The sequence below is a fragment of the Panthera tigris genome, chromosome A1 (genome assembly GCF_018350195.1).
Source record: "Panthera tigris isolate Pti1 chromosome A1, P.tigris_Pti1_mat1.1, whole genome shotgun sequence".
Classification (NCBI taxonomy): domain Eukaryota; kingdom Metazoa; phylum Chordata; class Mammalia; order Carnivora; family Felidae; genus Panthera; species Panthera tigris.
The window spans coordinates 29,203,245-29,224,190 of NC_056660.1; the positions used below are offsets into that span (position 1 = coordinate 29,203,245).

General features: G+C 35.4%; 1 protein-coding gene across 2 annotated transcripts in view; it reads left to right on the forward strand.

The window, feature by feature from the left end:
- SUGT1 (SGT1 homolog, MIS12 kinetochore complex assembly cochaperone) overlaps positions 1–20,946 on the forward strand; it is a 42,797-nt gene that overhangs the window by 2,776 nt on the left and 19,075 nt on the right. For both annotated transcript variants that reach the window (XM_042977445.1, XM_007085354.3), the window contains 8 exons: positions 5,109–5,199; positions 5,886–5,955; positions 6,661–6,731; positions 9,598–9,651; positions 10,031–10,047; positions 12,891–12,925; positions 14,521–14,617; positions 15,384–15,491. In XM_042977445.1, the coding sequence (XP_042833379.1) occupies positions 5,109–5,199; positions 5,886–5,955; positions 6,661–6,731; positions 9,598–9,651; positions 10,031–10,047; positions 12,891–12,925; positions 14,521–14,617; positions 15,384–15,491 (543 nt within the window). The remainder of the gene's footprint in view (positions 1–5,108; positions 5,200–5,885; positions 5,956–6,660; positions 6,732–9,597; positions 9,652–10,030; positions 10,048–12,890; positions 12,926–14,520; positions 14,618–15,383; positions 15,492–20,946) is intronic.

Genomic DNA, 20,946 nt, shown 5'->3' on the forward strand with positions numbered 1-20,946 from the left:
GAACCAGAAGCATCAGCGTCACCTGGGAATTTATTAGAAATGCAAATACTCGGGCCCCACCTCAGATGGACTCAAAGTTCTTACACCTCATGTGGTCTAGTACTTACCCTTCCATTTTACAGAAGAAAACAGACGCAAAGAAATCCAAATGATCTGTCACAAAGATGTATATAGCCAATTAGAGGCAGAATGGGGCCCTCAGGACACAAATTTCCACACTGAGTCTAGTGTTGTAGAAAGTAATTCTCAAAAGTATCCTCCCCAGACCACGTGTAGCAGCATTACCTGGGAACTTGCTAGAAATGCACGTTCTCAGGACCCACCCCACCTACCTGAGTCAGAAACTGGGAGTGGGGAGAACCAGTTGTTTTAAGAGGAAGTGTTCTTTTTAAAGCTTGAGAAGACCTTCTCATAAAGATGAACAGGTAAATGTTAGTTACTAAGTAATTGGTAATGATAAGTAAGCCTGGAACCTTGATGAGAGGCTGTTTCTAGACTTTCTCAAGGGCTGGTTTAGCAGTACCGTTGACCCCTGAACAACATGGGTTTGCATTGGCCCACTTATACATGGATGTGTCCCAGTACATACCATTCTGTAAATGCTTTTCCCTTGTGATTTTCTTAATTTTTTTCCTCTAACTTTATTGTAGGAATATAGTATATAATACATACAACATTCAGGATATGTGTCAGTTGACTCTTTATGTTATTAGTCAGGCTTCTGGTCAGTAGAAATCTATGGATTAAATTTTTGGGGAGTTAAAAGTTAGATTGGATTTTTGACTGTGTGAGGGTCAGTGCCCCTAACACACCTCATTGTTCAAGAGTCAGCTAGTCATTTTGAAATTCAGGACACTTGATGTTATATCAATTAAAATGTTAACTTTTTTTTTTTTTACGTTTGAGAGAGAGTGCAGGAGCCAGTGGGGGAGGGGCAGAGGCAGAGGGAGAGGTAGAATCCCCAGGCTCCAAGCTGTCAGCACAGAACCCTATGTGGGGCTTGATTTTACAAACTGCAAGATCATGACTTGAGATTAAGAGCCCGATGTTCAACTGAGCCACCCTGGAGCCCCTAAAATGTTACATTTTTATATAAGACTATCCAATTAGGATTAAAGGGGAAATGTATCAAGCTTATTCACCTTTTTCATTCATTCAGTATACAACATACATTATTGGTGAATTTTGTGCTGGGAGTCAGGTATCTAAAGATGAAAAGACTGCTTTGAGGAAGTTTGCATTCTAGTGGAGACAGAGACAAATCAACAGATTAGTAAAATATAAGGTAAATATTCTAATGGAGTGGTGTATGAAGTACACTGAGAACATAGCAGAGACTAACTAGGGTAGTCAAACACTTGAACAGGATGTCTCAGCTCACTAGGGAGAGAAAACATATGTATGGATTATGAGATCTTTTGAGACCCAGTATAAACAGTTAAGAGCACGGGCTTTGGGGGTGCCTGGCTGGCTTAGTTGGTAGAACATGTGACTCTTGATCTTCAGGTCATGAGTTTGAGCTCCACACTGGGGGTAAAGTTTAATTAAAAAAAAAAAAAAATGAAAGAAAAAAGTAAAGGCTCTGGAATTAGAGTGCTTGGATCCACAATCCTGGTTTCATAATAAATCCATAACCTCAGGAAAATTCCTCTTGTCACTCTGGATCAGGTTTCCTGTGAAGTGGGACTAGATAAGACCTATTGAGATTTCAGCTGAAATGTCATCTCAGCTTTTTTTCCTAGACCATCCTATCTAAAGTGGGCCCCGTTGTAAACTTTAAGGTGGCAGGGGTTTTGTGCATCTTTTTTTTTTTTAAACGTTTATTCATTTTTAGGAGAGACAAAGCGTGAGCAGGTGAGGGGCAGAGAGAGAGGGAGACACAGAATCTGAAGCAGGGTCCAGGCTCTGAGCTGTCAGCACAGAGCCCAATGCGGTGCTCGAACCCACGAGCCATGAGATCATGACCTGAGCCGAAGTCAGATGCTTAACTGAGCCGCCAGGCACCCTCCGCACCGCCCCCCCCCATAGTTCTTCGAACAGTTGAGGTGGGTATTTGCATTTTACTCACAAGAAAGCTGAGGCCAAAGAGATTAACTTGCTCAAGGTTATATAGTTGAGAAGTGATAAGTCTCTGGGTTTAAGGCATCAAGGTCATCCTCTGGAGGAGGAGGTAGGTCTAGGGATGTATAATATAATTAAAGGTTTGGTAGCTGACTTTAAAGATGCTGACCATTGATAGCTTTGTTGAGAGTGTAGCTGGTTAGCATAAATGTGCAATGTTACCAGTTGTGCATGGTTGTGTGGTTTTTGTTTTCAGCAGTGCTAGATAGTTTAGGAAAGGAGAACGGTTGACACTCTTGTTTATTATCTGTGATTGGGGATTAGCGTGGCTAGAAGAAAAAGGGAAATGGAGTCAAATTGAGATACCTAGAGCTACATACCTTCAGCAGTTAGGTCCCTCTGAGCAGTCCGCTTTAGCTTTTAACCTTAACAACAAGTTATCTTGTTGAGTAGCATTTTTACAAAGCCTAAAACTGGAAAGATTTAGAAATTCATTTTCTCAGGTCCAAATTTTAAACAATTTTAATGCCTTAAAAAGGAGGTTTTTTTTCCCTTATTTTTTCTGGATTATCAGGGTATTTCCTTTGTCATTATCTTGGTAAAGATTTCAGTGTAATTATACTTTAGAGTTCACTGAGTTTCTTTATTTTTAGAACTATAAATTGCTTGACCATAGCGTAACCCATTTTATGGAAGTATATATTTGGACATGTTCACAGTATGTTTCCCATTGGTCTGCATTACATAATGACCTTTTGCCACTATGATTCAGATGTTGGCACTGAAGTCCTTGCCTTCTGAGATACCTTTCTTCAGTCCCTTTGTACTCCAGCAGTGAACAATTGTTGTCACAGAAACAGTAGAACTCTCAAAACATGCCACAAATCCGTTGTAGTTCATACAACCACAAATTATTGTTTTAACTTCACTTTTTCTGGTTTTATTATACTGTGTATTGCTTATTCAAAGTAAATTGGTTATTGTAGTTTTTGATTTAAATTTGTGTCATAATGTTCAGTTTGTGCTCTGTCCCTTGGTAACTTTTCAAAAATAACAGCCTAACAAGTAAGTTGCTTTATTTAACTGAATCACGTAACTGTTTCTCCTTAACCAGTTAGTTTGTGCTTTTAAAGGTTATTTGCAAGTTGGTTCTTTGAAATTCAGAAGTTTTTACTTGACTCCATTTTAATTTTAATTATCTTTGTACCCCCAGTGTCTGGCCTGGATTTGTTATGTAACATATGTTTAAAAATGCTTTCTAAGTTAATAATCCCGGGGTGCCTGGGTGGCTCAGTCGTTAAGCGTCTGACTCTTGATTTCGGCTTAGGTCATGATCTCATGGTTTGTGAGATCAAGCCCTGTGTCGGGCTCTGCACTGACAGCCTGGAGCCTGCTTGGGATTCTCTCTCTCCTTATCTCTCTGCCTCTCCTCCCTCTCTCGCACTCTTAAATAAACGTTAAAAATAAAACAATTAGATGATCCAGATGTTAATATAATTTATAGTAGCTTTTTTGAACTGAAATGTACCTGTTTTCTTGCTTAGGAGAGGCTAGAAATTTGGTTTGAAGATATATTTGAGTAGATAGGTAAGAAGCTATTAACTCTTTTCAAAATTGTTGAAAGTTTAGTGCAAGATGGTATCATTTAACTTAGGAATTTTAAAGTGTTAGGAAAACACATTAATAAAATGTCATTGGTGTGTGAAAGATACTTGGAACAACATTACCAAGAGGCAGTGTTTAAAACCATATTTGGAGTCAGGCAGACTGGATTTGAATCCTGTCTCTGGCACAGCCTCATCACTAACTAGAAAGTAAAGGAATGGATCTTCTGTGCATGTCTGGGGAAAGAGCTTTCCAGTGAGAGAAGCAGCAGGTGCAGAGTCCTAAGGTGTTTGAAGAACAGCAAGGAGGCCAATTTGCTTAGGGTAGACGAACAAGGGGAAGAGTAGTAAGAGAGGAGGTTGAAAAGCTAGCAGAGGGTAGTATCAGGGAGGGCCTTGCAGGTCACTGGACGAACTTGGGCCTTTGTCCTGAGTCAGCGAAAGACATTGGAGCATTTTATGCCTATTGATGTAAACCAAATCTTGATTTTCATTATTGCTTGAATCAGGATGGTAGAGGTGAAGATAGTAAAAAATGGTGTGGATCTTAGGTGTGTTGGATTTTGGGTAAATGATTACCATGTATAGTATACATTGCTTTGTGAGAACCACACTACTGGGTTAAAGCAAAATTAATGATGTGTGGCTTTTGAAATGATTTTACCTTTTAAGAAAACTACCAAATCCCTAGGATGTGTGAGCACTGGGTAGAGAATGAAAGCATTCCTATTGGCCTATATTTGTCGTTTGCCGATTGTGATCGTGTTGTGTCTTCTTGCATCATTGTTTCAGCTACCACTTAACATACTTTTTTGACTGCCCAGGGTGGCAAACTTTTAATCTGATGATAAATCTTGGTCAATTGATAGTAGCTTTCTATGAGATATTGTATCTGGGTTTTAAACAGAATGCTGTAATTTCTTAGGGTTCCCTGCCATTGACAGGATAGGAGAGGGCCAGATAAGCTTGATTGTGTCTTTATTGATTCTGTTAACTTCCCTGAGCTCTAGATTTAACTTCTAGGTTTTGTGTTTGTTTCTTTGTTTTTATTGGACAGCTTTGCATTTTTTAGGCATGTCAACTTCTACATGATCTTTGAGTCTTTTCCAAATTAGGAGGAGAAAATCTGTGATGGTCAATGTATATCATCTAAATTCTTCAGAATAAATGAGGTGATAATAATTACCATTTATTGAGTTTTCTACTGTAGGCCAGGAATTGTGCTAAGATACTACATCAGATTGTGGGTTTTGGTGGGGGAGAGCGGAGAAGGGGAGATACCGACTCTCTTGCAAAGAAAAGCTCCAGACTTATTTTAATTCCCTGTTATCTTTTCTCCAAATAGCTTATGATAATAGGTTATTTGATTAAAAATCATGTTTAATTAGAATTCAGTTGCTTTTAAAAAAACATGTAATAACAGTCAACATGTTTATATTTTAGGAGCTGACTAAGGCTTTGGAACAGAAACCAGATGATGCAGAATATTATTGTCAAAGAGCTTATTGTTACATTCTTCTTGGGAATTACTGTGGTAACTTTTCTTACTGACTCTATTTTTTCTTAAGTTGTAAATTTTGCCAAAGATACAGTGAATCATACACAGTAGAGATTATCTTTGAGGATTTTTAAATTGGTCTTTCATACAAGGTGTAAAGTAGCTGAAACATGACAAACTTGTTGAGCAACACCCGAACAGATGTTCTGGGTGTCTTTTCTTCCTTCAGTGGGTGGACAATTTATATGGAGTTCATTTGTAGTTATTTTTTATGCTAACAAAAAATAGCATTACATTTACTATTTCACAGAGTATTTAAATGAAATGTTCTTATTTGCAATTTTTATAAAAAAGAATACCTTTCTGTATTGTGTAACTTTATTCTGGGTAGAGAATCTGGGTGGGGAAAAATTAAATACCTTGAGACAAATTACATAAATGATGTTAATGAGAAAATTAGATGAACTTTATCACAGAGCTTTATTCATAGACTGAATAGCTTTAAAAAGGAAGCTAAATATTAGGCTCATAAGGTATGAGGGTAAAGTTTTTTGAATTATATCTTGGATTAGCTTTTCCTAATTTAGAAGCATTTGTCCATTTTCAAACTTGAAAACTTAAAAATCTAAGGCTGATTCAAGTTCTGTATGTAACTTGTTAGGATCCACAAATAACTGACTAAAAACCCCTTTTTTTTTTTTTTTTTTTTTTTTGGTATATAGATGCTGTTGCTGATGCAAGGAAATCTCTTGAACTTAATCCAAATAATTCCATTGCTATGCTGAGAAAAGGGTATGCAATAACCACTCTTCTTATTGAATCTGGACTGTAGATAGTAGGTGTTTAGTTTGTTGAATGAATTAATTTTAAGTTTTATGTAAATAGTAAATTCTGTATTTATACATTTTATTAATACATTTTACAGCTGAAATAGGATTTAATTTTAAGTATAATTTTATACTTCCATAACTAGTTAGTATGTGACAGGAGATATATAACTAGTGTTTTTTAAAATAGCAATGATTGGAGTAATTGCAAGGTATAGATGAAACTGATGGATTTCATATCCCTTTTTGTTCATTGTTTGGGATTTACTATATTTAAGTGACTAGAGAATATATTTCTCAACCAAGCTAGACAAGCTACATTTAATGCTGTGAAAGCGCTGTATCTGTGTACTTTATATCCCAGCTTGTTTCTGTTAAGTGTAACTTTATTCTTAAGAAACTTCTTTAATTTCTTAGTGTAACTATATTTTGGAATAAGCAAGTGTACATAATTAAAATCAAGAAATTCCTTCTGAAACGAGTTCCAAAATAGGGTTTTAATGGGAGATGTATTTAATGTTACAGTATATTAGAAAACTTCTTGGCTTATTAACATAGACTTAAAATATTTCTTTTACCAGTAGAGCATGCTAAGATATTTAATTAGAAAGAAAGCCTTTTTTCATGATCTCACGTGTGTGTGGTATTTGTTTTTAATATGCTCATGCAGGATATGTGAATACCATGAAAAAAACTTTGCTGCTGCTCTAGAAACTTTTGTAGGAGGACAGAAATTAGATAGTAAGTATTGGAATTGTATGTTAATAAACTAACCCACTATTTCTGTATTTTAAATACCACAGCTCAATTTTGTTAGTGTAATCTCAAATTCATCTCAAGTTCATTATAGAAACCCAACATCTTTTTTTCTTTTCTTACTGACATTTCCTGTTGTTTGCAAAATTTGAGTTTACTTAAAATTGATTAAATTGTCCTTTCTTTAGCATTTAAATCACAGGTAAACTTTGCCATTAGAAGTTAAAAACTGTATATAAAGACTCAGTGTGCTCCCTTTACTTAGCCTGGCTTTATATTTTTCTGATAGACAAGTGAAAGTTTCATTTGCTCTTTTTTCAGAAGTCTCTTCAGTTTAAGTTATTATTCAGGTAGCTGAGATGGGAAGTTTTACAGCAGAGATTTTTATAAGGAAGTGTAGTGTCAGTTTGGGTAAATTATGATAGGAAGAAACTTGGAGCTTTGAAAGTACTGTGAGTTTTTAACGTCAGCTTCAGAGAAGTATGTGAAAATTAGTAGTTTGGATATCTGTGCACATGTATAGAAATTGTAAGAGCCAAAAAACCAGAAAAGTCTGCAAAATACTGGCAAAGTGGTAAGTAATCTCATAGATAATCGTAGACTACAGAATTCTTATTGTGTATTGTGTACTGTCATTTTATCTTCCTCTAATGATAGAGTCTTTTCATAGTTCTCTAGAGCAGTGGTTCCTAACTAGGGATGATTTTACTCCCTTGGGGACGTTTGATAATGTCTGAAGAGATTTTTGATGACCATGACTGATGGATGGGGGATGTGCTATTGACATCTAGTGAGTAGAGGCCAGGGATACTGGTAAACATTCTATGTTGTACAGGATTATTTCCCAGAACAGAGAGAAGTATCTCGTCCAAAATATCAGTAGTGCTGAGGTTGTGAATCTCTACTTTAAAGTATTGCATGACTGTGTTTTTATATTTCTAAAAATTTACTGTTGTATTGTTTTGATTATTTGCTTTTCTTCTGTATACCTGCTCGGGAGAGAACAGCGCGCCCAACTTTGCAATCGGAACCTACAAATTAGGAAAGAGTGGTAGTATGTGAACTATTAGGTTACTCGCTTAGCAAGCCAGCGTACCACCACTCCTAGCAAATTCTAGAGTCCAGTTTTCTTGTATGATACATATATGAAAACCCTGAAGAGACATGAATCATTCCCCTTTCTAGACTTCAAAGCCCTATTTTATTTTTTTTTTTAGAGCAAAAAAAGTTCCCCATCTAAAATTTTTCTTTTTTAATACCTTCTTGCCATGGACTTCTATCTTAGAATTACTTCAGTCTGCCTCAAATGAAGGTGTGTGGTTTTTGGTAAAATTGCTCTTGAGGATATTTAATTTAAAAACAGATTTGCTCTTTTAATTTTAGGGAAATTTATGTTAAATTGTTAGGGTTCCCTTATTAGACAAGGTAAAAAATTTATAACTCAGAATATTACTTTTTTTTTCCTTTGGTATGGTAGAAAGCTTGGTTTTTATTTACTGATTAATTTGAATAATAGGTTATTCAAATCAAAGATTTTGATGTAATTGTTTCGCCCACTAAAATGAATATGTATGTACATGTATGTAGGTATTAGTTAAGGCCTGTGTAGTTGAATTTCACTTATAAATTAATGTATTAGGAAATTTCATATTAAGAAATTAAAACAATTTTTTTGATGTTTAATTTTGAGAGAGAGAAAGAAAACACAAGTGGGGGAGAGGCAGAGAGGGAGACACAGAATCCAAAGCAGGCTCCAGTCTCTGAGCTGTCAGCACAGAGCCCATTGCATGGCTTGAACCCACAAACCGCAAGATCATGACCTGAGCCCATATTGGATGCTTAACCAACTGAGCCACTCAGGCACCCCATTTTAAGAAATTTTTATTTTTCAAAATAATCTTGCTTGTAATTAGATTGAGCGTGTAAACTTTTATTTAGAATACTTTTAATAATTTTAAACATTATATTTCATTAGACCCTGTACTGTTTAGATATCATCATTGTTCTAAGTCTTGTAATAATTTGCTTACGTACATGTTTACATTGCCGTCTTTTAAGTGTATAGTTCACCATCTGTCGTCTGTTGGCTCCCATGGAATCTGGAGATACGACAACTACACAAAGTACAGAAGTGTTTTTTTAAAAATTTTTTTTAAATGTTTATTCATTTTTGAGAGAGAGAGAGGGAGACACCAAATCTGAAGCAGGCTCCAAGCTCTGAGCTGTCAGCACAGAGCCCAACGCGGGCCTCAAACCCATGAACTGTGAGATCATGACCTGAACTGAGGTTGGCCGCTTAACTGAGCCACGCAGGCGCCCCAAAGGTGTTTTTTGCCATTGGTAAGAATGGCATGGTAACAAGAAAGGCCACTGAGAGAATAGTAGACAGGATAGGCAGGTAGCTGCTTTGGAGAACAAACCTGGGTCAGGAGAGGCCTTTAGATCCCGGTCCAGCTGTCTGTTACTAGGCTTCCACTCCACGGTGTGTAGGGACTCTAATTCAGATCTGATTTCGTTGTGCTAGAGGAAGCTCCTTTAACAGAAGAGGGTGAGGGGAAATAGAGATTCTGTGTATCTGGGAACCAGTAAGGTTGACTGGTTAAAAGCAATTTTTTTTTTTTTTTTTATTCTTCAGGATGAATGTCTAGATGTTAAACCTATTAGTGTATTTGTAGCTGTAATTTTACGCTTGCTATAAACTGTGGTACGACAAGGGTTTCTGTCTAATTTACTGCTGAATCCCCGAGTGCCTAAAGCACTGCTTGGAACATAGTAGATATTCAGTAAGTATTTGTTGAATGAATATGTTAGATGGTGCGGATGAGTGATGTTACACTCTGTTTTTTTCTAGGTGCAGATCCTGATTTCACTGTCTGGATTAAAAGGTGTCAAGAAGCTCAGGATGGTAAGCATGTAGGTTTCTAAAGGTCTTTCAGTTTACAAAGAAGTAAATGTTTGACATTTTTGGATTTAAACAAATTTATTTGTAACTTTATAACTTTATACATCATAAATTTAACTAGTTCCCTCAGATAGGGATTTCCAAGGTACCGTTATATTGAAAGGATGATTTTAGATAGATTTGTATCATTATATTACCGGTAAGAAATTACTAAGAAGTCTAAAGTGACTCCAGAATGCAAAATTAAACCACTTTCTTTTATTTGGGATGTATGGTAAATTGATTTATGCAATCAGTCAGTATGTTTGTGCCATAGAAATTATGTGTATAACTTTGTCTATAAGTGTATTGTTAACCGGAGATGTTTTTATGTTTTTAATAGGATCGCAATCTGAGGTGGTAAGTACAAAGTTTTTCTCCTTCGTGTTTTTACTTAATTATAATTTTGCCATGCATATTTGAGACAGGACTCAGACTGATCTTTCTTTTAGTTATATCTTAAGCAATTTGATGCAAAATACTTTTTCCTTTAGTAACTGAAATAATACATTTTGTTTTGATGAAATAAATGTAGAGGTTTGTAGCCATGAAAATTATTGGGCTCATTTAATGTATGAGTCAAGTTGATTTGGTATGTTTTAGTATGGTCAGGATGGTTATTTTTTTTTTTTCTTTTCCTTGCTGAAACGTCCTCACATTTAGGTTGAACAGCTGCTGCCTTGGAAGCACTTGCAGGGTTTATGGTGGTGTAATAGGAACACAAAAGTCAGAGGCGCCTGGATGGCTTAGTTGGTTGAGCGTCCAACTCTTGGTTTCAGCTCAGGTCATGGTGTCATAGTTTGTGAGTTTGAGCCCTGCATCCAGCTCTGCACTGACAGCACGGAACCTGCTTGGGATATATATACTCTCTCTCTCTCTTCATCTCTCATGTACACATGCTCGCTCGCTTGCTCTCTCTCACAAAATAAATATTTAAAAAAAAAACCCCACACACAAAAGTTAACTAGAATTTGGAAATGTTTATCTGTCTAATTTAGTTTTATATTTGGTGTTTGGACATGAAGACTTTCAAGTCTTTTAAAACTGAAAAATTAAAAATTATGATGGAGTTGAGAGATGCCTAGGTGGCTCAGTTGGTTAGGTGTCTGACTTCGGCTCAGGTCATGATCTCACGGTTTGTGAGTTTGAGCCCATGTCTGGCTCTGTACTGACACCTCAGAGCCTGGAACCTGCTTTGGGTTGTGTGTCTCTGCCCCTCCCCCAGCTCGCACTCTGTCCCTCTTTCAAAAATAAACATTTAAAAAAAATTAAAATTATGGTGGAGTTGAAAATTATTTGACTTTTTAAAACTACAATGTTTATAAATAACACGCATAGTTAAATTACGGCTAATGGTTTTTTAGTTAAATTATGGCTAATGGTTTTTTAGCAGTGATCATCTACAATTTAGTCAATAAAATGACAAGGATTTAGGAAACGTGTGTGTGGTCTTAACTCTAAGGGCAGTTACTTAACCTTTTTGGGTCTCTTTCTTCAAGTCTGAATGAAAATGTACATCTTTGTCTTCCAGAATTACATTGTGACACTGAGAAAATATTTTATTCTCTGGGTTTTCTTCATTTGTAAACCGGGTCTGCTAGAGTTAATCTGCTTTAGACAGGTTGTGAGCATGAGGCCAGGTATGTGCATATGTAGCGACTGGAGTTTTGAATATCACCAAAAGTGAACCCTGTCTGGTTATCCCTATACCCCCAAGGCTTGTGTATATTCCTAAGTATGATAGGTGAGGGAAGTATTTAAAAGTTGGCTTCTTTCACACTGCTGGTATTTTTGTTTATGGCTTACTATTTTGGGGATTGGAACTAGTCCTGAAAACAACAGAGTAGCATTTGGATAATACTTTGTCTGGTGACACAAATTGCTGTATAGTCACAGTGCATTTTGTCGCTGCTGTAGTTGACACCAGTGTAGTTTTATCTTTATACCCAGGTGAACTGGAATAATCTGTTCTAGTCATTATCTCCATCTGATATCTAGATTGAGGTATTTGTCAATAGTTAATGCTGGAGGGTGATTCTGAGTTAGACTCAGATCTGTAGAGGGGTTTTATTTTCTTCCTTTAAACCCCATCATTTCACTTATCATTTAGGGGCAACTTAGAGGTCACTTACGACCCAGGGCAAGTTTTTCAGATTTACATAGTTTTAACTGGCACACATGTAGTTTAGGAAAGTATGGATTGGTCAAGAGTCACTTTGTTTTTTGATGGGCAGTTTAGAATGTTTGTTACTGAGAGACTATAAATGGAGTAAGCTGTTATCTGGAAGGTACCATGAAAATGTTCCTTCATGTATTCCAGAGCCATGTTTGATGCCACTGTTAAGCATGAAGTTTATACTGATTTCTTTCTTTTTTTTTTTTTTTTTTAATTTTTAAAGTTTATTTATTTATTTTGAGAGAGAAGTGCATGCGCAAGTTGGGGAGGGGCAGAGAGAGAGGGAGACAGAGAATCCCAGGCAGGCTCTGTACCATAAGTGCAGAGCCCTGTGAGGGGCTCAGACTCCCAAACCGTAAGATAGTGACCTGAGCCCAAGTCCAATGCCTAACCGACTGAGCCACCCAGGCGACCCAAGTTACACTATTTCTGAAAAATGGTTTTTTAAATGTCATTGTTATTTTCATTTTATTTTATTTAAAAAAAAAATTTTTTTTTAACGTTTATTTATTTTTGAGACAGAGAGAGACAGAGCATGAACAGGGGAGGGGCAGAGAGAGAGGGAGATACAGAATCTGAAACAGGCTCCAGGCTCTGAGCGGTCAACACAGAGCCCGACGCGGGGCTCGGACTCACGGACCGTGAGATCATGACCTGAGCCGAAGTCGGACGCTTAACCGACCGAGCCACCCAGGCGCCCCTGTTATTTTCATTTTAAAGAGTTAGTACTGAACATTTTAGATGTAAGCTTTTCCAATCATACCTTTAGAAAGTATTTTGGGTTTTATGCTTTTATTTTAGAAGAAAAATCTTAAAATTATAAAAATACTGAATATTCTAATTTTTTGAGATGACTAGTGTTACTTAACAATTATGAATATTATGCTTTGTCTTTGAGGACGTTTTCATGTAGTTACTCCATATCAAAGTAACCATAGCACTGGGTAGATTAATAATATGTGCGTTTTAATATACAGTTGCTAAACCAGTTTGTAAAAATTTTTCTCTTTCGACTTGCCAAAATCAGTCTGCATCCCAGAGGACTCATCAGTCAAAAATCAAGTAAGTGTTTCTTTTTCATGAAATAATGCATGATATATATGTCTAAAGGGAAAAATCCTGTTGTTTAATAGTAATGAACAAGTCCTTACTTTGTGATTTTAAGTGTTTTTTAGTTTTTTTTAGAAATAGTACTTAGCCTGAGAAAACAAATTCTCGAGCTGTTTGCTGATTCCTGTTAGTCTTTATAATTAAGGGTAAATTAAAATCACTTCACTTTAAACTTGCTTTTTCTGGTTCCATATTATGTCACCTTGAGATGACAAGAGCCTCTTTAGGTGTTATTACACAGGTAAATAAGTTAGTAGGCTTGACAGAATTGTGCCTTTTATATTTTAGAGTATATTTTTCATAGGATAATTCTGCATGAGTTGAAAGTTACTATTGCTCAGGGCAACAGTTACAATGATGAATTAAGCATCTAGCAAGTATTTGAATTTATTTTTAATTATTCATTAGCCATGTGTACAACTTGTATTCTTAGGACTGTAACAGAAACACAAGGCATTGATCTGGAGCTTTGCATCCTCACTGAATTTCAGCAGGAAACTGAGACTCTTAAAGTATATGTCGTTAATCAAGGTGCATTTTAATTACCTAAAATTGCTTGAAAATGTTAAAACAATTTATTCATGTTCTTTCTGGCGAGATTTAGGATGAGTCTCCAAGTACCAAATAGACAGGGAAATTTGACTACCTTGGTGGCAGCATCAAGAGTATAACACAAACATCGAATAATAACTATGATGTTAGAATGTAAGATAATCTAACACTGATTTCATATTACCAGGCACTGTGCTCAGTCTTAGGAATATAATAGTGGCAGGATAGATAAATAGCTCTGCCCTCATGGAGTTTATAATCTAATCTAATCTAATTTGAAAGTGAGGATCCCTACAGTTTTAGAGCCTTCTGTGGGAAAGATACACATAATTAGAATTTCTAGGCCCACTAGTTTTCCCATGTACCTTGAGACTGAAAGAAGATACTGTGCTTAATGTTGTGTTTGGTAGGATGGGTTAAACTTTTAAGTTATTTTAATTTTTAGCTCATTTGCTTCTGCTCATTGTGTTCAGGGCTGTTGCCCCCAGCTTCAGTTAAGAGATTTTGGAGTATGAAGTCAGGTTGATGTGGGTCCAGTGTAACACCTACCACTGACTGGCTTATTGCTTCACCCTTCTGGGCTTATATTTTTTCATCTGTAAAATAGGGATAGAGTGCTTTTTCTTTGTATTAGATTGAAACGGAAGTGTAAAACTATTGATGGTATATAATAATGGTTTGTTGTTTAGAATCAGTTTTGTTTTCAACATTAGATTAAGCATAACAGTAATACAGATGTAAGTCAGAACCCCGAAAATCATGTAAGTGTTTAAGTCTCCTGGAAACATTTTAGGGATTATATCTCACTGTTCATTAGTACAGATCAAAGGAAATACAGTTATATAAAATTGTGAATCACCAGCTGCTTTTCTATTTTGTTCCTCAAGGTGGAGCTCTTGTTGTTTATCATATTGTAGTTTTTATCTTGACAAAACATAAAGAAGCAACAACTTTGAGAATATTAGATGTTCTGAGGTTTTTTTTTCTTTTAATAGGTATGACTGGTATCAAACAGAATCTCAAGTAATCATTACACTCATGATCAAGAACGTTCAGAAGAATAATGTAAATGTGGAATTTTCAGAAAAAGAGGTTATTACTGTCTTTGAACTATCTTTTATTTTGAGATTACGTACTTTTATTTGCAAAATAGTATATTGCAGAATAACCTATAGCAGTTTATCAGATACGTCATTTCTTCCTGAGATGTGGAAAATGCTGATGAAAATCTAAAGCATTGCTTCTCAGTTTGAGTGATTTTAAATTTTGAGACAAAAGTGTTTATACTGTGGGGTACAGCTAGATGTACATAATTTTCCTTTAGATTTGAAATTCACAGTAGAATCTGGTTGACAAATAATAAAAGACATTAATTAGTAAGATGTGATTTGGTACATTTGTGTGATACACTTTTGTGAAAAAGATCTACTTATTTGTTAGGTGATTTATATGTCTTAGAATTTGCTAACCACGTGAAATTAGTATGGCCTCTAATCATTTGGTTTGCTAGCATTTACTAGAAAACTTTAATGATATTTAAGTTAGTGGTAGAAGTAGATGTCTTGCATATGAATACTTTTGTTTCATACTATATTTTGCTCTTGAGTTTTCTGGAGATTTAAATGTTAAATATTTGTTTGAAACATACTATTTTCTGTTATTTAATGATGTATGTGAGAATCCATGTAAAGGGTACCCGATAGAAAAAAAGGATTATTTTGAGTTTCTTAAATCTGGTACTCTATATAAAGTATTTAAAACAATCTGTAGCAGCATTGAAATTCTATTCTTATATTCAGTTTAAGTGATCCTTCATTATATAAATTGTAAAATGTACTGCTAATTTTGTATTCATTAGTTGTCTGCTTTGGTGAAACTTCCTTCTGGAGAGGATTATAATTTGAAACTGAGACTTCTTCATCTTATAATACCAGAACAGAGCACATTTAAAGTACTTTCAACAAAGGTAAGACAATTTTAAAAGGGTTGTTAGTGGGAGCACCTGGCTAGCTGTCAGAAGAGCATGCAACTCTTGATCTTGGGGTTGTGAGTTCAAACCCCACATTGGGTGTTGATATTACTTAAAAATAAAATAGTTGTCAGTAGTGATGTTTTCAAAATCTAGAAATATTGGTCAACTACTCATCCATGTGATTTTAAGTTTATAGATCCTTTCAGGCACATGTCTTCAAATTAAAAACAATAATTTTTGAGTAACAATTTTCCCCTCCCAGAATTCTAGGACAGTGGAATGTAAAAATCAATTTAACCTCAGTAGTGTTTATATATTTATTAAGATTGGTATAATAGTTCTTAAAGAGGTTTTTTAAAAAGCAGTTATCAGCCTCTATTTAAGATTTGATACTGACAGTGAGTATCTCTTCTCTTGAACTTGTCTGTTTTGATGTACAAATACTTTCTCACCCTGTTTTATGCAGTTAAAAATACTACTGTGAAGATGAATCTGCCTGTTTTTTTTTCCTGTTTTTTAATTAAGTTGAATTTTAGAATACTTTGTTAACAAGCGAATACTGAATAACTCAAACTGTGGTTTGAGTAATTATGTAATTTTTAGATTTCTTTATATTTTCAAAAAGTATGCAATGGAATTAAAATTCATATATTGTTTTAGATATCAATCAAAAGATGTAGGTAGTATAATTTAACAGGACAGGTACTGAACTGAAAAATCAAAAAAATCTGACTCTGGTTCTTTGCTCTGTGAATTTACATTGTCACAAAATTATTGTAGGTGTAAATTTTCACTGTATAAATGAGAGATATGGACTAAATGAGTGCTGAAATTTTTTCATCTATAAAATTGTATGGAGATATGTAATGACTTAATGACAATGAATGATATAAGTAGATTTTTTCCATTGCTGCACCTTCTTTACGAACATGTCCTGCAACATGCTGTGTTATTAATTATTGAGTTTAAGTTCTAAGGCTGGGTGAATTTTCATATCCTAGAGTAGAATCAGGTCAGCTAGTGTCAGGGAGAATATGGTAACTGGCTTTGCGGAAAGAAGAGGGTATCTGCCGAGCATTTGAGCAAAAGTGCAAAATAAAGAAGTGGTCATTTTTTGCATCTAGTTAGAAATGATTTGCCCACTAATTTATTTAAAGATTACAAAGTACAAAGCTGTTAAATTATGAGGGGGAGAGAAGAAACAGTTGTTTGGAAGATAGAAAGTAGGTGGGAAAAAGGAATGAAATCTTACCAAGATTGTAGTCCTATTGACCCTATCCACATAGTGTAGAATTTGTTTAGTAAAAGAAGATGGGTAAGTAATCAACCACAAAACTATGGCTAGATTTGGGAGGGGGACAGTTGAGAAAATTACGAATTAGGCATTTTCCTACATACGGTATTTTTATCAACAGGTTGTTAATGCATATTCTTTTGAAGTAGTTTAAATGGAAGCTGACTTGTGTGAATAGATGGCGTAAATGACTTAAAAACTTGTGTTAGTGGGTCGCCTCATATAACTTATGGAAGAATAGTATTTGTGATAATAAATACAGAAGTCTGTGTGGCTAGAATTGAGGATGTTAACGAAGCACTGTCATCTCTTATTCTTTATTTTCTTTTGAGTCTTGAGTACTTCTTGAAACTGACCATTTTGCAGTGCTCCTGCTGTGTTCCCAGTTACCTTTTTTGTGCCTTTCCTCTTTCTTTAAATGCTACATAACTATTTTTCTTTTTTGTGTAGTAGTAGTTTATGTATACATTTTATTTCCCTTGCATTTAGTCTGTGAGGATAAGAAGCATGTCATATTTATGTCTTTGTACATGCTCCAGGTAAGATTGGCTCATAAAGTATAGGATGCCCCATTAATTTTACAAACTGAATAATTTTTTAGTGTAAGTATATTCCATTTGCTAAATTTGTCAACCCTAGCCCTATGTGTTGTACATAGGGCTGCTCAATAATTGTTCAGTGAATACATTTGTTTAATTTTTTAAAGTTTATATTTATTTTGGGCAGGGGGGTTAGATGGGGTAGAAAGAAGGGGGAAGGGAGAGGGCAGAAAGGGAGAGAGAGAAAATCCTAAGGAGGTTCTGCACCAGCAGTAGGGAGCCTGACATGGGGCTCGAACTCATGAACTGTGAGATCATGACCTGAGCCCAAACTCTAAGAGTCAGATGCTTAACCAACTGAGCCACCCAGATGCCCCTCAGTGAATTAATTTAAAATAGATTCTGATGTTAACCCTTTGAAATTGTTAGATTATTTTTATTCTTAGTTTTATAGATGAAAAGAAACCGAGGTTCATGGACTTTAAATGCTTTCCCCAAGTTTACATAGTTACTAAATTATCCATCTTGGCCCAGGGGAAATACTTTTATTTCTGGAAAGCTACTGCTTCTTTGCTTAGGTTTTTCTAAGTTCTAGATTAAAGAATTACCATTCTAAAGATGTGTAAAGAAGATGATTTTTCTTTTCCTAGCCGAAAGTAACATATATTAGTTTTGTTAGACCACCAACTTTTAAGCTGTATATTATGGGAAACAAATTGAAATAATTGTACTTAATTATATCTTAAGGGAAATGAAAATTTAGAATCTTTTTTCATACAGCAGAGGGAGACTGTTAAATACTGAAAATCAAATCTTTCTGTGGGTTACTGAGGTTTATTTAGTGATGACACTAAGAAAATAATGAAATCACATGGTTTTCATATGAATTCAGGTATCTTGAATCGTTTATGTGAGTTGAGAAAAGAATGCTTCTGGTCACAAGAAACTGCTTAAAATTAGAGATTCTGTAAAATGTGTGCTTTAAAGGGGTGATTTCTTTGGGAATTCGGTTTTTTTCTTTTCCACCTTCAAGGGTGAAGAAATGTTGCATATTCTTGTATAACCTTTGGTTAAGTATTATTAATTCAAGGGAAATATAATTTGCAATGAAAATAAGAGAGGTAGCACCCTTCAATCAGTGAAATAACATTTTTAACTAAATATTTTACAGTGTCATACCTAGACTTTTCCAAGTCAGAATTCATTTTTTTTCAGTACCTCTGACAGTTATTTCTCCCTTTTATTGAATCCAAGCTTTCCTATCTGCCTATTAATTCATTTTATTAAGAAACTGTAGTGTTTCTTTTGTTCCATCTTACTAATTTCATGACAGTATTCTCTGCTCACAATCACAGGCTTATAACTTCAGTGTCAGCTGTGCTGTGAAATACTCATATTAAAGGTTAATATTCACTCCTCCTAAAAAAGTGAGAATTTTCAAAATGCTTTGTAGAAATATTCTTTGGGGTACCTGGCTGGCTCATTCAGTGGAGTGTGAGACCTTTGATCTTGGGGTTGTGGGTTTGAGTCCCGCATTGGGTGTAGAGATTACTTAAAAATAAATTTTTTTAAAAAAAGTTCTATTCCTATTTCTAGTCAGAGCAATTTTTGTATTATGTCTATAAAATATGAAGGCTTTTGACTGGAATTGTGGGAGGTAAAAATGTGTGTCTTTATTTTGAGACAGACCATGGCTCCCTTAACTTACTAAAATTTGAGAAGTTTCAGAGTGAATTCCTTTTCTTAATATTCATAGAAGAATCCTAATGATGATGTGATGGAGTTGGGGATGTCTGGGCAGGATGTAGAGACTTTTGGATTGTTGTTTTATGTCTTTTTGATAACAGTGGTGGTGGTAATTATGTTTTTAAATAATTAGTTGCTGATAATGCACAAATTGTTTTTGAAGTGTATTCTTTCTACCTTTTTAATGCATATTCATGTATTTTCAAAAGAAAAGGACTTTACTGTAAATACTGTCTGTAACTATCTTTTTAAATTTAGCCATATATTATGGATATTTTTTTCATGCCCTTAAATGTTTTACAGGAAAGTATTTCATTGCATGCATCTATTGTAGCTTATTTAGTCAGTCCTATCTGTTTGACCTGTGTAGAATTATAGTAGGTAACTATTTTGAATGCTGTGTATTATCTACACATGGAATCCTAACAATTACTGTATGATACAGGTATTTTTATCACCTATTTACAGGTATAAACTGAATCCAGAGATGTTAAATACTTTGCACAGATTTTTTAGCTGATTATAATGATTGTAAAGATAATGATAAGAACATTCAGTTATTTGCCAGATACAGTGCTCTATTCTTTTCATGCATGGGCTCATTTAATCCCCATAAGAACCCTAAATGAGGTAGACCCTATTAATCCCTTTTTACAGGAGAAGCTGAGGCTCAGTGAGATTAGTTACTTGCTCATGGCCATATTTCCAGCAGGTAGTATCTATCTATGACTCTTCTCTAAAACTGATAGTTGTCTTATTTTCAACCTCTGTTTATTTGTGAGGAAGTAAGTAAAACTTCTAGCAGAAGACATTTCCAGCAAGTTGTCTATCTTGGTTGCCTCATCTCTAAAATATGGATGGTAATCTCCTTGTATAGGGTTGTTCTTTTAACTGAGATGATATATATGAAACACACGGTATGTAATAGTGCTCAAGAAATGTTACTGCTATAGTTATTTTATCCAGATTATTTAGATTTTTATTCAGATTGTAAAAGCAATAAATGTGTATCATAGGAAATTTGGAAAAACGTAAAGGAGCAGAGAAAGTAATTATTCAGTCTCACTATTGATGACATTTTGGCATACTTCTTTCCAGGAGACTGGAATATTTCCCTATATTTAGATCTTTCACTAGAGGTGATACCTGCTGGAATTCTTTGTTTATGGGAATATCGCTTCTTGAATAATTTCTTCAAGGAGAGTAGAGACTGTGACCTTTTGTACTAATACAGTGCCTGGCCCAAGTAGACACAAAGCAGATATTTGAATTGTGCGAGTAGAACTTTGGGGAAGAGGAACGCACGGGTGGCTCAGTAGGTTAAGCGTCCAACTTCAACTCAGGTCATGATCTCAAGCTCAAGCGCCGCATCGCATCGGGCACAGGGCCCTCTTTGGATCCCCTGTCCCCGTCTCTCTCAGCCCCTCCCCAACTCAGTACTCGTACGCACTCTCTCAAAAATAAAAACATTTAAAAAAATTTGTTGAACTTTGGAGAAGATTTTTCAGTTTCTTGTCATTAATTACTGTTCTTTGCATTTAAAAAAATGATTATAAAATGATTTGAGTGTAGGGGCACCTAGGTGGCTCAGTCGGTTAAGCATGTGACTTTGGCTTAGGTCATGATCTCACGGTTCATGGGTTTGAGTCCCGCATCAGGTTCTGTGCTGACAGCTCAGAGCCTGGAGCCTGCTTCAGATTCTGCGTCTCCCTCTCTCTCTGCCCCTCCCCTGCTTGTGCGCCCCCTTTCTCTCTCTTCCTCTTTCTCTCTGAAATAATAAACTTAAAAAAAATGGTTTGAGTGTAAAAATAAAGATGGTGGTTGTGCAGTATGACTTCAGGAAGACTTGAGTTTATTATCAGATGAAGGG